General features: G+C 45.4%; 4 protein-coding genes and 1 pseudogene across 5 annotated transcripts; 2 read left to right on the top strand and 3 right to left on the bottom strand.

Annotated features, from left to right (window-relative positions):
* Positions 1-967: 967 nt before the first annotated feature.
* LOC121586111 (myb-related transcription factor, partner of profilin-like) lies at positions 968-3950 on the bottom strand. 2 transcript variants are annotated; one of them, XM_041902602.1, is made up of 4 exons: positions 3832-3950; positions 2844-3536; positions 2216-2641; positions 968-2089 (listed from the first exon to the last, which is right to left on the bottom strand). In XM_041902602.1, exons 2-4 carry the CDS (start codon positions 3061-3063, stop codon positions 1200-1202), a joined length of 1536 nt encoding a protein of 511 aa, XP_041758536.1. In that variant the 5' UTR covers positions 3064-3536; positions 3832-3950; the 3' UTR covers positions 968-1199. The 2 variants fall into 2 exon arrangements, with proteins under 2 accessions (XP_041758536.1, XP_041758535.1); XM_041902601.1 differs by having other exon boundaries at positions 2808-3536.
* Positions 3951-4647: 697 nt separating this feature from the next.
* LOC121586131 (trypsin-3-like) lies at positions 4648-5281 on the bottom strand. The gene is made up of 3 exons (XM_041902631.1): positions 5205-5281; positions 4968-5104; positions 4648-4797 (listed from the first exon to the last, which is right to left on the bottom strand). The coding sequence occupies exons 1-3, from the start codon at positions 5266-5268 to the stop codon at positions 4648-4650; spliced, it is 351 nt and encodes a 116-aa protein (XP_041758565.1). The 5' UTR covers positions 5269-5281.
* Positions 5282-6422: 1141 nt separating this feature from the next.
* Positions 6423-9156, top strand: LOC121586135 (annotated as a pseudogene).
* A 673-nt stretch (positions 9157-9829) lies between these two features.
* LOC121586124 (trypsin-3) lies at positions 9830-11293 on the top strand. Its single transcript, XM_041902619.1, has 5 exons — positions 9830-9935; positions 10089-10251; positions 10371-10624; positions 10762-10898; positions 11053-11293. Exons 1-5 carry the CDS (start codon positions 9896-9898, stop codon positions 11200-11202), a joined length of 744 nt encoding a protein of 247 aa, XP_041758553.1. The 5' UTR covers positions 9830-9895; the 3' UTR covers positions 11203-11293.
* A 2342-nt stretch (positions 11294-13635) lies between these two features.
* LOC121585355 (zinc finger protein 576-like) lies at positions 13636-15181 on the bottom strand. The gene is made up of 3 exons (XM_041901731.1): positions 14952-15181; positions 14169-14767; positions 13636-13904 (listed from the first exon to the last, which is right to left on the bottom strand). The coding sequence occupies exons 2-3, from the start codon at positions 14332-14334 to the stop codon at positions 13636-13638; spliced, it is 435 nt and encodes a 144-aa protein (XP_041757665.1). The 5' UTR covers positions 14335-14767; positions 14952-15181.
* Positions 15182-15334: the final 153 nt, after the last annotated feature.

A 15334-nucleotide genomic window follows, 5' to 3' on the forward strand; every position in this document is an offset into this window, starting at 1 on the left:
GCCTTCTTAAAAGTTAATTTGTGGTATTTCTTTCCTTCTTAATGCGTTTGAGCCAATCAGTTGTGTTGTGACAAGGTATGGGGGTATACAGAAGATAGCCCTATTTGGTAAAAGACCAAGTCCATATTATGGCAAGAACAGCTCAAATAAGCAAAGAGAAACGACAGTCCATTATTACTTTAAGACATGAAGGTCAGTGAATACGGAACATTTCTACTAAAGGATACCAATAAGAAAAGGAGACCTGCTTGAGCCAAGAAACACAAGCAATGGACATTAGACCGGTGGAAATGTGTCCTTTGGTCTGAGTCCAAATTGGGGATTTTTGGTTCCAACCGCCGTCTTTGTGAGATGTGGTGTGGGTGAACGGATGATCTCTGCATGTGTAGTTCCCACCGTAAAGCATGGAGGAGGTGTTATGGTGTGGGGGTGCTTTGCTGTTGACACTGTCTCTGATTTATTTAGAATTCAAGGCACACTTAACCAGCATGGCTACCACAGCATTATGCAGCGATACACCATCCCATCTGGTTTGGGCTTAGTGGGACTATCGTTTGTTTTTCAACAGGACAATGACCCAACACACCTCCAGGCTGTGTAAGGACTACTTTACCAAGAACAAGAGTGATGGAGTGCTGCATCAGATGACCTGGCCTCCACAATCCCCCGACCTCAACCCAATTGAGATGGTTTGGGATGAGTCGGATGGCAGAGTGAAGGAAAAGCAGCCAACAAGCGCTCAGCATATATGGGAACTCCTTCAAGACTGTTGGAACAGCATTCCAGGTGAAGCTGGTTGAGAAAATGCCAAGAATGTGCAAAGCTGTCATCAAAGCTAAGGGTGGCTATTTGAAGAATCTCAAATATAAAATATATATTGATTTGTTTAACACATTTTTGATTACTACATGATTCCATATGTGTTATTTCATAGTTTTGATGTCTTCACTATTATTCTACAATGTAGAAAATAGTCAAAATAAAGAAAAACCCTTGAATGAGTAAGTGTGTCCAAAGGTTTGACTGGTAGTGTATATAAATAAGTTCATTTATGGTCAGAGCACACTCTATATAACAAATGTACTAAAATAAAGTTAACTTTTTCAACTTTGGTTGAAATTGGAGGGACACAATTAATTCAAATCAGATTGTATAAGAGAAAATAAATAAAGTACATCAACGCTTATTTACATCTTTATCTAACGCCTTCTTCTTCGTCTATGATCAACAATTCTCCCCCGCCTTGGCCGTTGGACGGTTCCATTCATGACTGTGGGTGGTTCAGGACGGGTGGTACCATCAAGAATATCTGGGGGTGGTGGTACAGGGGCAACTGCTAAAGTTGGTTGATTACTTGGACTCTGGGGGTGTAGCTGCTGCGGTTGCTGTGGTAGCGGTTGTATCGGTTGTTGCTGCTGTGCCAGTTGGGGTTGCTGCAGGAACAGTTGTTGCTGTTGTGGTTGTATCTGTATTTGTTGCTGCTGCTGCTGAATTGGTTGTTGAGGCTGTGGTTGCTGCTGCGGTTGCTGCGTTGACTGTTGTGGCTGTTGCTTTTGGGAATGATGTGGCTGCTGCTGTGGTGGTGGTGGTGGTTGTTGTTGTTGTTGTTGTTGCGCCTCTAGGACTGCCAGCAGCCTTTGCAGGAGAACATTGTTTTGCTGTAAGCTGGTTGCCAGTGCCTCTTGAGAGGCCACTAGTGTTCTCATATCTCGTCTGAATCCCTCCCCAAACTCCCGAAGACTCTGCTCCACCCGATCCCCCAGCTGCAGAGCTGCCTCCCCCACGCCACGGAGCTCGTCCTCCAGCCATGAGCCACGAGGAGGGGCCTCCAGCGGTCCCTGCTGGGCCCCTAGTGAGGGCTGGGGACTAGGCTGAGGGGTGCCATTGAGGAAAGGGGCGCTGTAGAGGGGAGAGGGAGGCAGCCAGCGTTCCGAGTTAGGGGGAGGTCCTATTCCCAGTCCTAAACCCAGCTTTTCCTCCATGCTGCTCTCTGCCCCCTCGCATTCCGCCTCTCCCACCTCCCTTTCCCGCTCGCCACTATCCTCCTCCTTCTCAAAGCCGTCCCTCTCCGACCCTTCACCTCCACCCACTGCAGTAAACAAGAGGATAGAATAGAAAACAGTGGTTAAAAAATTCAGTTTTTATATGCATTATCTGAATGTTCCTACAAGGCTTGAATCTAAGGCTTTACCTCATTGTTAGTGTTCAGATTTACCTGGTTCTGTATCAGTGAAGCACGTGAAACTGGCCTTCCCTCTGGTGCTTTGCTTCTGTCTGGCCTGGTGAAGCCTGGGGCTTGCCTGAGCTGACCGTCCCAGCATGGAAGCCCCTCTGCTGGATGGCAGGTAACAAGTGCGGTGCCTGGCGTCTGCCAGCCTGCCTCCATTGCGTCTCTTCAGGTCGTCCCAGCGCTTCTTGACCTCGCGGAGTGTGCGAGGGACTCTGGACACGCCGTTGACCCGCTCCAGGATCCCTGCCCAGATTCTCTCTCTCTCCCTGCGCCGGAGCCTCCCAGCGGGACCAAAAAGCTCTCCCTCACACCGCGTCACTTCAGAAACCAGCACCTCCAGCTCTGCACCGCTAAAACGACTCTTCCTCTTGCCTGCACCCCCCGCTGCCAACGCAGAGGACATACCTCTGTCTACAGAAAGACAGGGATAATGTTTACTATGTCATATGAGGTGAAACATAAAAATGTAATAGTCAAAACATTATACTATTTACCATAACAGTACAGAGCACCACTGCAAGCATCAATATTGAACAATAGACATGCGTTTAATAGCTAAAAGTTGGTTAAAGCTTACGCTGTTCCATGGACAGGAGGTCATCTGAGGACATACCAGGGGTCATGATGTTAGGATGCACCACCACCACGTTGAAGGGGAGTCCTCCAGGCAGCCCACTGCTGTGGTCACAGCTGCCCTCTGAGTCCTCATCTTCCCTGGGAAAGCCGTCCTCTGAGACGCCCCCTCCGAAGGGGCCCTCCGGAGACTCCACTTTGATGTGCATGGGAGGCGAGTGCTCATACAGCAGCCCCCCCTCCTCGTAGTACTCAGTCATGAGTCAGGCCTGGTTTACAGACAGACCAACTGACAGTTCCATTCACACAGCGACAGATGGTTGGCCGTACCACACCATTGTTGGGGACTTGAGCAATATCTGCCTGACAACTAAGTAATCTTTCCGTAGGGGCAGCATAAGGCATATGTTCACAGGCTACAACTAAGTGGCACATAAACAAATAAGGGCGCTAGGAGAGCATCTTGAGCAGGGACATACTGGGATCAACATTCACTGTAATGTGCATTCGTTTGCATAAGATATTCTTCATTCATACCAGGTAGCCTACAGCTAAAGTCCTGGGGCAGACGTTCATCAACTGTAAAAGCTGGCCAAGAGAGACATGCCCTCTCTCTGAAAACGAGCCTTTCAATTCCTTTATATTAGTGCAAAAACAACTATATGACAGTACCCATCAACAGAGATATGCAGAAGTGTAGATAAACTTGAGTAACTAGAGGATCGAGGGAAATCTACAAAAGAGAGAAATATAATACATGTTACCAAATAGTTACACAAATTACAAATATCAAATAATTTACAACATAGGTTTCAACTTGATGATGACGTCTAGCACCTTTATAATTGTATAATTGCGTTTGTCGCAGCGATGCGCATTTTTTCTGCACCACATCCGCAATGGTTGCGCATTCCGCATATATTACGGTGACGCTGATCTAGCAATGCAGTGCACTACGCTTCAAGTTAGCTAGCTTTAATCGCGAAAATGTCAGTACACTTAGTGGGATAACATGTTATTTTACTCACCTCACGATTACCACACGAGGAATACAAGACAAAACAAAGACAAATTTGATGCAGTAGTCTTAAACGTAACCCTCCCATCAAGCTTGAAATTGTACACAAACCGTAGAGCGTCGCTGAATATTGACGTCACCATTTCACATGTTCCCAGCGCTGGATAAAGGGAATAGGAATTTGTGAGGCATTTGCCATTTGAAGTTCACCAATTCAACAATCAGCAGACAAACGAACACAAACCTTTATTCATTAGCTGTTGTAGCTGAATAGCTGAGACTGAATATTCTTAATAAACAATTGGAATGCTCCACGTTTAGGTTAATTGGATTGTATGTATATTGTCAGAATATTCTACTTCATTTAAAATGTTTTCTATACAGCTGAAAGAATACATGTGTAAAAGGTCCATTAATTAACCTATGAAGAGATAAACAAAAATATGTTCTACTCATGTCTATTGCAGCTGCTAGTTCACGTGTCATCATATTTCCACTGACAGATGTGCATTCTCATGTCATCAAGTTTCCAGGAAATGGCTCACCTGCTAACAGTGCATTTTTGCATGGAGAGGAAACAGATAGGAGACAGTGTACAATTGGAATTGAACCGATTTAGCTGTAGAAGTTAGACATAATAAGCACTAGCCATATACCTGTTTCATACCTTCCTAAAAGCACATATTGCACTCATAGTAATGCACTTTAAAGAATTAATAAGTCAAAGACAGTGGTTAATGTCAAAATATGATGTTTTTATTTTCTCATAACAGTTGTTATCATGGGTTTCTGTCTTAGAGAATATGTCTCTTCCAGTATAAATAAATTAGTTGCAGGACATTGTGCTGCTGATCCAGAAGTTGTAGTTGCAGACCTTGACGTAGACACCAGGCTTGTTCCTCTGGGCACAGCCGTAACCCCAGGACACAGCACCCTGCAGCTGCCCGTTGCCCACCATGGGGCCACCGGAGTCTCCCTGAAAGAAAGAGATAGAGAGAGTAAGGAAGAGGGACAAGAGAAAGGTGGTTAGAGGTGCATCTTTCAATATTGGTTGAAGCTGGTTAATCACAACAGATGAGAGCTTTTAACAAATCAAATGAAAAGGACAACAGTGGAAAGGTGCACTATGAATTCAACTCAGGTTACCTGGCAAGAGTCCTTGCCCCTCTTCATGAAGCCAGCGCAGAACGTGTTGGAGGTGATCTGTCCAGGATAGGCGCTGTTGCAGCTGCTGCTGCTCAGGATGGGGAGATCCAGGCAGAACAGTTGGTCGGGGTAGAAGGCTAGAGACAGGCAGAAGATAATTAGTATATCAAACATTCTCCCTTTGGTTCTGAGAGGTCACTGATATCATTTGCCATCAGTTTGATAAACAACGAATACCAAAAGTGTGGCTGTTGTAACTGGGGTGCATGATGACCTTCACTGACAATCTTGTCATACTCATCCTCAATGGGGGCAGCGACTGAAATACAGACAGAAAGAATCAGTGTGAAATTGCATGGAAATACAACTCATGCAAACAGAACAGTGCCTGTGTTCAGTAAATATTCACTATTCACCAAGTATTACCACAGGATGAACACCAATGTGAACTTAAACAACGTTTCTGAGAATTTCTCTCATTGAGTAAAGCAAGGACTTACATGCAATGGCAAACAGAGCCAGGAGAATAACGTACTTCATGATTGTGTTTTTTGGCTGCTACCAGTCATGAAAAAAGTACCCAATTGTCATACTTGAGTAAAAGTAAAGATACCTTAATAGAAAATGACTCAAGTAAAAGTGAAAGTCACCCAGTAAAATACTACTAGAGTAAAAGTCTAAAAGTATTTGGTTTTGAATATACTTAAGTATCAAAAGTAAAAGTATAAATCATTTCAAATTCCTTATATTAAGCAAACCAGACGCCACCATTTTCCTGTTTTTTAAATTTACGGATAGCCAGGGGTACGCTCCAACACTCAAGACATAATTTACAAACGAAGCATGTGTTTAGTGGATCTGCCAGATCAGAGGCAGTAGGGATGTTCTCTTGATAAGTGTGTGAATTAGACAATTTTCCTGTCCTGCTAAGCATTCAAAATGTAACAAGTACTTTTGGGAGCCAGGGAAAACGTAAGGAGTAAAAAGTACATAATTTTCTTTAGGAATGTAGTGAAGTAAAAGTAAAAGTTGTAAAAAATGTAAATAGTAAAGTACAGATACCAAAAAAAACGACTTAAGTACTTTACACCACTGGCTGCTACACAGGACTCAATCATGAAGACAAATTGTTATATACCCACTCCACCAGCCACATTATCTGATCTTCACAAGGATTTGCATTTCTGTGAACAGTGGGCCTATATCTGACGCTCAAACATTACCCTACATGCAAAAAACATTATGTCCACCTGAAGTGACACAAGCATCCGCATTATTCAAATTCTTATTTTTATACACACAAAACGTAGTTGTATATTTGTACACTTTTAACAATTGCATGGTGGGTGGTTCCATTTTCGTTTCCTTTCTCACGGGTGTGAAAAATGTCTTCCTGTTCCCTAGGGTCTTAACCCCAGCACAGTGAGTACACTGCACAGTCACAGAGCAGCACAGAGACGCATTAGAGTACAGTTTATGTTATAGTTTAATTGGAATGACAGAGGAAAATAACATGACAATGTCTGAGTGTATCATTGACAACACAAAATGCATTAAAAGGGAGGAACGAGACTGTGGTGATTATGATGAGTGGACTACGGGCAAATTTGTCAGTGTAGAGACCCTGAAAGGACATGATTCCGGTACCAAGACAGAAGACACCACACCAAAGAGTAGAACTGGAGAAAGTAACTCAGGCTCTGAGAGCTCGATGGGGAGACGTTCCAGAGTTGCTGCAGTGTGTCTGGGCCTGCTGTGTCTTCTCCTACTGGCTGGGATCATGGTCCTGTTTGTCTACTATAATACAGTCACTGTCAGTTTGGAGGAGAGGTTGTTAGTTTATAGAACCAGCAACAACAACCTGACTGAACAGAGAGACGAGCTACAGATCCAAAACAAAAACCTTGATAAAGAAAAGACAGATCTAAAGAGAAGGTACACTATGCTGAATCAAACCTGCCCTGAAGTATGGAAGAAGTTTGGTTCCAGTTTGAACTACATCTCCGATAGGACTGAATCCTGGGATGAGAGCAGACAGAACTGTCTAAAGAGAGGAGCAGACCTGGTGATTATAAGAGGAACAGGAATTCATCTGTACATTAAAAAAGTTTTTCTGGATTGGTCTGACTGACAGAGAGACAAAGGGGACTATCCCTTCTTTCTTTTCTTTCCAAAACTATTGAGCGTGCCGTCTTTAGCCAACTCTCTTGCTATCTCTCTCAGAATGACCTTCTTGATCCAAACCAGTCAGGTTTCAGGACTGGTCATTCAACTGAGACTGCTCTTCTCTGTGTCACGGAGGCTCTCCGCACTGCTAAAGCTAACTCTCTCTCCTCTGCTCTTGTCCTTCTAGACCTGTCTGCTGCCTTTGATACTGTGAACCATCAGATCCTCCTCTCCACCCTCTCCGTGCTGGGCATCTCCGGCGCGGCTCACTCCTGGATTGCGTCCTACCTGACCGGTCGCTCCTACCAAGTGGCGTGGCGAGAAGCTGTCTCCGCACCACGTGCTCTCACCACTGGTGTCCCCCAGGGCTCAGTTCTAGGCCCTCTCCTATTCTCCCTATACACCAAGTCACTTGGCTCTGTCATATCCTCACATGGCCTCTCCTATCATTGCTACGCTGACGATACACAACTAATCTTCTCCTTTCCCCCTTCTGATAACCAGGTGGCGAATCGCATCTCTGCATGTCTGGCAGACATATCAGTATGGATGACGGATCACCACCTCAAGCTGAACCCTGGCAAGACGGAGCTGCTCTTCCTCCCGGGGAAGGACTGCCCGTTCCATGATCTCGCCATCACGGTTGACAACTCCGTTGTGTCCTCCTCCCAGAGTGCGAAGAGCCTTGGCGTGACCCTGGACAACACCCTGTCGTTCTCCGCTAACATCAAGGCGGTGACCCGATCCTGCAGGTTCATGCTCTACAACATTCGGAGAGTACGACCCTGCCTTACACAGGAAGCGGCACAGGTCCTAATCCAGGCACTTGTCATCTCCCGTCTGGATTACTGCAACTCGCTGTTGGCTGGCCTCCCTGCCTGTGCCATTAAACCCCTACAACTCATCCAGAATGCCGCAGCCTGTCTGGTGTTCAACCTTCCCAAGTTCTCTCACGTCACCCCCCTCCTCCGCACACTCCACTGGCTTCCAGTTGAAGCTCGCATCCGTTACAAGACCATGGTGCTTGCCTATGGAGCAGTGAGGGGAACGGCACCTCCGTACCTTCGGGCTCTGATCAGTCCCTACACCCAAACGAGGGCATTGCGTTCATCCACCTCTGGCCTGCTGGCTCCCCTTCCTCTGCGGAAGCATAGTTCCCGCTCAGCCCAGTCAAAACTGTTCGCTGCTCTGGCACCCCAATGGTGGAACAAGCTCCCTCACGACGCCAGGACAGCGGAGTCACTCACCACCTTCCGGAGACATTTGAAACCCCACCTCTTTAAGGAATACCTGGGATAGGATAAAGTAATCCTTCTACCCCCAAAAAAAAAAACAAGTGTAAAGTGGTTATCCCACTGGCTATAGGGTGAATGCACCAATTTGTAAGTCGCTCTGGATAAGAGCGTCTGCTAAATGACGTAAATGTGCCCTTGAGCAAGGCACTTAACCCTAATTGCTCCTGTAAGTCGCTCTGGATAAGAGCGTCTGCTAAATGACTAAAATGTAAATGTAATGGGACTTGGAAATGGGTGGACGGGACGCCAAATGGTGCCACTATAAACTCTAATGAGGACTGTGCTGAGGTTAACACCTTCAATGACCAAGAGAGAAACTGGAATGATCTTAGATGTAGTTCACGGCAGCACTGGATTTACGAGAAATTGGCTGATCAGTCGCTCGACTTGGTACATGCTTCAGAAAAACACGGGCAAACACACCTACATGTCACACACCACCTGTAAGGCCGAAACAATTCCCCATGACATCATAATCTCACTGAGCAAACAGTACAGACTATTCCTGTCCAGACTAAACATCTATTCTATTCATTGTGTTCACATTGTACCAAACTTTTTAACCTTGTTATGTCATGTTATGTGTTTATATTTGTCATATCTGCCATGTTTTGCCTGTAATGATGCCAAGAAAAATTCCTAATGCATAATAGAGCATTACATTATTCTATTCCATTGAATTACATTCTAGTCACAATCTAAAAATAATTTCCTATCCCTGAATATGGAAAAATAATGCCTTTCATTAATTTATATGCAATTAAATACATTCTGAAAATGTGCAAATGATGAGTGACATTATACTGTATTTGTAACACCATCTATGATACTGTACAGGATGTATAGGTATGTCTGAGGTGAATAAACCAATAAAGGAAGAAAAACATGATATCATTAGATTACAACAATTAGATATCATGATCATATGATTCATGTTGTTATACTGTTTGTTTTAAAGCTCTTTTTATATAAATGAAACAGGCTCAGTAACAAACAGCCTATATTGATCAATTAAGCTGAGGAACCCTTAGACACACTCCTTTCTGACCAAGACTGGAAACCGTTGCAAAATGCCAGGCTTACCTTAAATGCTGGGTCATGAAACTCCCCCTTGTGGCCTCATAATGAATCTATTTCGGAGAACGTTTGTGACACAAAACCAAGCACTGTATGAATACACTTTTCTATATTGCTTCAATGAGGAGTCAAAAAAAGGGGAAATGTCTATTCAGTTTAACATTATAGGAATTTACATAGGGATGTAAGCTAATGCCGTTAAGCACACATCATCAGTTGAGGAGCCTCGTTAGCCATCTGTCCGTTCACACGCAAGTTATTGTTTGAGAGACAGGTACCAATGGAAATGTATACATGTATGTCCTTGGAACTGACCAATGGCAGAGGACAGAGTGGATTTATAAAGGGCTCTGACAGTAGCTCAGCACCGAGGCAAAGACGGACTCAACCATGAAGACCATTATTCTTCTCGCTCTATTCGCTGTGGCATGTGAGTACCGGTCCATTCAACAGGAAAGAATATGTGGGCCTAGAGATTGGAGACTGCATGAAAATAAAACTGAATTATGTATACACTGCTTGAAAAGTTTGGTACATTTGACATTTTTCTTTACAAAGATTTCTCCTTTACTCTCCCACTCAGTCGCCGCCCCCATTGAGGATGAGGATGACAAGATTGTTGGAGGGTATGAGTGCAGAAAGAACTCTGCACCCTACCAGGTGTCTCTGCAGTCTGGCTACCACTTCTGTGGTGGCTCCCTGATCTCCAGCACATGGGTGGTGTCTGCTGCTCACTGCTACAAGTCGTAAGTGACTGATGAAACTTTCTTCAAAAACATTTACCAAAGCCATCTACAGTATGTTTGACATGAAACTGTATTTGGCTAAGTACATCTTGTTAACCCTCCCCTCTCGCTCTCCCCAGCCGCATTCAGGTGCGCCTGGGTGAGCACAACATTGCCATCAACGAGGGCACTGAGCAGTTCATCGACTCAGTGAAGGTCATCATGCACCCCAGTTACAACAGCCGCAACCTAGACAACGACATCATGCTGATCAAACTGAGCAAGCCCGCCTCTCTGAACAGCTATGTGAGCACCGTGGCTCTGCCCTCCAGCTGTGCCAGCTCTGGCACCCGCTGTCTGGTCTCTGGCTGGGGAAACCTATCCGGCAGCAGCAGTGAGTAGCATCAACAATATGCCCACAAATACTTTTGGTATTCATTGTTTATCAAACTGATGATAAATTATATCACTGACCACTCAGAACCAAAGAGAGAATGTTTGAGAAACTAATCCTCTTCTGCCTGTCTCTAGGCAACTACCCCGACACTCTGAGGTGCCTGGATCTCCCCATCCTGAGCAGCAGCAGCTGCAACAGCGCCTATCCTGGACAGATCACCTCCAACATGTTCTGCGCTGGCTTCATGGAGGGAGGCAAGGACTCTTGCCAGGTAAGCTGAGTTGAAGCACTTCCACTGATCCATTAACAGCATGAATGAAAATATGATTCTATAATTTCGAATAACCATTCTTCAACCTAGACTGACTGATACCCTGAAACAAATCTGCTCACCTTTAATTTCTGTCTCCCCCTCTCTCTATTAGGGAGACTCTGGTGGCCCTGTGGTGTGCAATGGTCAGCTGCAGGGTGTTGTGTCCTGGGGTTATGGCTGTGCCCAGAGGAACAAGCCTGGTGTCTACACCAAGGTCTGCAACTACAAATCCTGGATCAGCAGCACCATGTCCTCCAACTAATTATCTAGACTGGAAGAGACATCTTCTCTAAGACAGAAACCCATGATAACAACAACTGTCATGAGAAAATAAAATATATTTTACTTTTAAACACCGTCTTCGGTAATTTTTTCACTAACTGGTTGGATTATGCCTGTTCTAGAGGAACATACACTATATATACAAAAGTATGTGGACACCACCAATTAGTGGATTCTGCTATTTCAGCCACACCCGTTGCTGACAGGTGTATAAAATCGAGCACACAACCATGCAATCTCCATAGACAAACATTGGCAGTAGAACAGCCTTACTGAAGAGCTCAGTGTCTTTCAACGTGGCACCGTCATAGGATGCCACCTTTCCAACAAGTCAGTTCGTCAAATGTCTGCCCTGCTTCCCCGGTCAACTGTAAGTGGTGTTATTGTGAAGTGGAAACGTCTAGGAGCAACAACAGCTCAGCTGCGAAGTGGTAGGCCAGACAAGCTCACAGAACGGGACCGCCGAGCGCTGAAGTGCGTAGCACGTAAAAATTGTCTATCCTAGGTTGAACTACCTAGTTCCAAACTGCCTCTGGAAGCAACGTCAGCACAATAACTGTTTGTCGGGAGCTTCATGAAATGGGTTTCCATTGCCGATCAGCCGCACACAAGCCTAAGATCACCATGCGCAACGCCAAGCGTCGGCTGGAGTGGTGTAAAGCTCGCCGCCATTGGACTCTGGAGCAGTGGAAACACGTTCTCTGGAGTGATGAATCACGCTTCACCATCTGGCAGTTCGACGGATGAATCTGGGTTTGGCGGATGCCAGGAGAACGCTACCTGCCCCAATGCATAGTGCCAACTGTAAAGTTTGGTGGAGGAGGAATAATGGTCTGGGGCTGTTTTTCATGGTTCGGGCTAGGCCCCTTACTTCCATTGACAGGAAATCTTAACGCTACAGCATACAATTACATTCTAGACGATTATGTGCTTCCAACTTTGTGGCAACAGTTTGGGGAAGGCCCTTTCCTGTTTCAGCATGACAATGCCGGTGTGGAAGAACTTGACTGGCCTGCACAGAGCCCTGACCTCAACGAACACCTATGGGATGAATTGGAACGCCGATTGCGAGCCTGACCTCACTAATGCTCTTGTGGCTGAATGGAAGCAAGTCCCCGCAGCAATGTTCCAACATCTAATGGAAAGCCTTTCCAGAAGAGTGGAGGCTGTTGTAGCAGCAAAGGGGGGACCAACTCCATGATTTTGGAATGAGATGTTCAACGAGCAGGAGTCCACATACTTTTGGTAATGTAGTGTACATGTCGTAGCACAGACATTATTACTATCAAATTGATCAAAAGCTGGTTTAGTCTGTTTTCATCCTATCTTTAATCATGGCACAGGTGAATATTTTTTTTAATGTGATTTAATTTTGAAAACTCAATTTTGACACAAGCTTTTCATGTTGTTAGGGCCGGGACGATACCAGTATCGCGATACTCGTTAGTATCGTGGCAAGGAAACAAATGAAGTGCATTTAACTTAGGGAAACAGCCCTAATGTTGGAAACAAACATCATTATGTTTTCATCCAGAATCACATGTATTTATTTTCAAAGCTATAGCTTGGAAAATAAAAGAACCAAAGAGTCAGCTCTGCTTCGTGTTTTCATTTTTGCCATGGAAAAAATATTGCGATACTGGTATCGTCACAGCCCTAGAAGAGATATGAATTCAAAATAGATTTTGTGAGGATTCTGTTGGTGTTGGAGAGAGTTGGCATAACGGTTGACACTAAGGCCTACAATGAAATGATAGGATCCATCTCATAAGTGACACGTCATTTCTTCATTAAACAACTTTGTAAATAGTTAGTCAAGGTCCTCCTGGAAAACAATCCTATATATCGCTCCAACTTGCCTCTTGTCCTCTTCATCTTGGTATCTATGCTCCCAGAACCATCCTCTCTCAGCTGGCGTGTGCCTTGGTGCAGTGTTTGGTCAGGGTGCTTTCCTGTATGAATCTCTCTCCACAGGTGGAGCAGCGATAGGGTCGAAGTTGACCCCTGGCAGGTCTAGAAGTCAGGTAGGCATTCCCTGGTGAAGTAGGTGTCGACAGAGATGGGGGGTGCTTGGCCGTCATGTGACGTTCCCAGGTTCGAGGGTCATTGAAGATGATATGACAGTGGACCAGCTCTGTTTTTTTCATTGTCCATACCTGAAATACCAAGCCGACACGGTGAAAGATCTGTCGATGTGTCCTTGAGCAAGACAGTTAACCCTAATTTGCTCCAGGGGCGTCGTACTACTATGGCTGACCCTGTAAAACAACACATTTCACTGCACCTATTCGGTGTGTGACAATAGAAACATTTTATTTTATTTTATAAAACACCGAAAATAAAATATTATAAAACATGTGACAACTGAAACAAATAATATGTACATAGACTGTTTTAAAATAATTCAAAAATTCTATATACCCTCTGCCTCTCCTCTGCCTGTGCTTTCTTGCAAAGAGACTTCTAGGCCAGTGGGGGGCAGACTCCACTTGCTGTGGGTGCGTTGGTGAGCTGAGAGCAGGCGGGAGGACGGGAACGTAAGGTCGCAGACACAGCAGGCAAACACTGTGCGACCTTGGAGATGTCTCTCATACTCCACTGGGTGCTTGAAGCGTAAATGCCTCTCTTCTGTCTCTGCATCCCGAAAGGTCATGAAGCACTGAGGAGACTGGGGAGGCTGTGCTGGGGGAAGAGAGAGCAAATTAGACAGGGTCAGGAGAACCAGTGTATACACAAGTGATGTGGTGATTTGCTGCAAAGAGGAAAGGTTGTCAAATACAGGTAAATACTGAGTCATTGGAAAGAGAAAATAACAAGATACATACCATATCTAGATCAGAATAATCTGATTCAAGACACAAGTTCACAGAATTCCAAGTACCTTGCAAATGAGAGGTTAATCCATTGCCTAAACAAGAGGAAATACTAATAAAGAACCAGCCTTACCTGAAACTCTGGTTGAATCATTAGATATCACTGCAGTGCTTCCCTCCTCTCCCTCTCTCACCGCCCTGTCCGCCTCATCCTCCCAATTCCTCTCCTCTCCGTGCTGTCTCTCCCGGTGGCTTCTGAGTGCCGTCAGGTTGCAGAAGCTCCGGCTGCAGTCAGTCATGGCACTGCTGTCGTTCAGCCACAGGCCTGCGGCAGCGGGGGTGTGAGCGCCTGTGGGAGGCCAGCTTGCGCAGGCTCTTGAGTGTCCGTCCACAGACCCCACAGACGTACTGGGACTGGCCCATGTGGCTGCGCTTGTGCATGATGAAGGCAGTGGGCCGGAGGAAGCGGTCGCCACACACTGGGCACCGGAACTCCAGTTTGACCTTGTGGCCGTTGGCGACCCCGTCCTCCCCCGCGATGCCGGTACAGCAGTGTCCCGTCAGCTCCCAGGAGGAACTGAAGCAGCGCTGACACAGTCTGCAGCGCCAACTCGAGTCTGACCCCGAGACATCCTCAGTCTCAACAGCAGACCAGGACCTCTCCTCTGTCTTTAACCTCCTCTGCTTCTTCCAGGGTGTCTGGTTCATCCTTAGAGGGTTGGTCGTCCGGAGCTGGAGTTGAATGCGACCGTGATATAGTGGGATAGCAGGAGCGAGGGAAGAAAATGTGTTGACTATCAAGGTTGAAAATATGAGACTAATATATTGAATCATGTGTTGTAAAATGATCAATACAACAATTCTGTTTCTCTGCAAGTGTTGGCTTGCAGGTTCCTAAACACTTATTTGGACCCACCTGTACTGCCTTGTTCTAGGCCCTCTTCTTTCTCCTGTTTGATGAGCATGTCAGATGACAATGGACCATTGGACATCTGCTCCATATCGTCTTCTTCCTCTTGTTTAATGCTGACCATCAGTGTGTCACCATCCAATGTCCCTCCTTTACCACATACCGTGTCCATCAGACTGTTTCTTTGAGATTAGTGGGCACATCAATAGGGTATGATCAAAAAGAAATGGCTTGAACATTTGGTCCTTATTGCTAAGGCTTACTATAAACAGTCTGTCAGCTGTAGAACCATACTCTGGTCACAGATCAGACTACTTTTCCCACATGGTTGAATAACACATTTGAGCTATTTCTTCAGTTTATAGCCTACGCAGTAAAGATCACAAATT

This window comes from Coregonus clupeaformis, unplaced genomic scaffold, assembly GCF_020615455.1.
Source record: "Coregonus clupeaformis isolate EN_2021a unplaced genomic scaffold, ASM2061545v1 scaf1821, whole genome shotgun sequence".
NCBI classification, from domain to species: domain Eukaryota; kingdom Metazoa; phylum Chordata; class Actinopteri; order Salmoniformes; family Salmonidae; genus Coregonus; species Coregonus clupeaformis.

What these genes read in the sequence shown, in the direction of transcription:
- LOC121585355 (XM_041901731.1), bottom strand. Translation starts at nt 14,334, where the DNA reads ATGACTGACTGCAGCCGGAGCTTCTGCAACCTGACGGCACTCAGAAGC. An exon ending in TGATTCAACCAGAGTTTCAG is followed by an intron (nt 13,905 to 14,168) that starts GTAAGGCTGGTT and finishes CTCTTCCCCCAG; the next exon opens with CACAGCCTCCCCAGTCTCCT.
- LOC121586124 (XM_041902619.1), top strand. Translation starts at nt 9,896, where the DNA reads ATGAAGACCATTATTCTTCTCGCTCTATTCGCTGTGGCAT. An exon ending in CGCTCTATTCGCTGTGGCAT is followed by an intron (nt 9,936 to 10,088) that starts GTGAGTACCGGT and finishes TCTCCCACTCAG; the next exon opens with TCGCCGCCCCCATTGAGGAT. An exon ending in AAACCTATCCGGCAGCAGCA is followed by an intron (nt 10,625 to 10,761) that starts GTGAGTAGCATC and finishes GCCTGTCTCTAG; the next exon opens with GCAACTACCCCGACACTCTG.
- LOC121586131 (XM_041902631.1), bottom strand. Translation starts at nt 5,268, where the DNA reads ATGAGTATGACAAGATTGTCAGTGAAGGTCATCATGCACCCCAGTTAC. An exon ending in TTACAACAGCCACACTTTTG is followed by an intron (nt 5,105 to 5,204) that starts GTATTCGTTGTT and finishes GCCTGTCTCTAG; the next exon opens with CCTTCTACCCCGACCAACTG. An exon ending in GGGGCAAGGACTCTTGCCAG is followed by an intron (nt 4,798 to 4,967) that starts GTAACCTGAGTT and finishes TCTTTCTTTCAG; the next exon opens with GGAGACTCCGGTGGCCCCAT.
- LOC121586111 (XM_041902601.1), bottom strand. Translation starts at nt 3,063, where the DNA reads ATGACTGAGTACTACGAGGAGGGGGGGCTGCTGTATGAGCACTCGCCT. An exon ending in CCTCCTGTCCATGGAACAGC is followed by an intron (nt 2,642 to 2,807) that starts GTAAGCTTTAAC and finishes GTCTTTCTGTAG; the next exon opens with ACAGAGGTATGTCCTCTGCG. An exon ending in CTTCACTGATACAGAACCAG is followed by an intron (nt 2,090 to 2,215) that starts GTAAATCTGAAC and finishes TGTTTACTGCAG; the next exon opens with TGGGTGGAGGTGAAGGGTCG.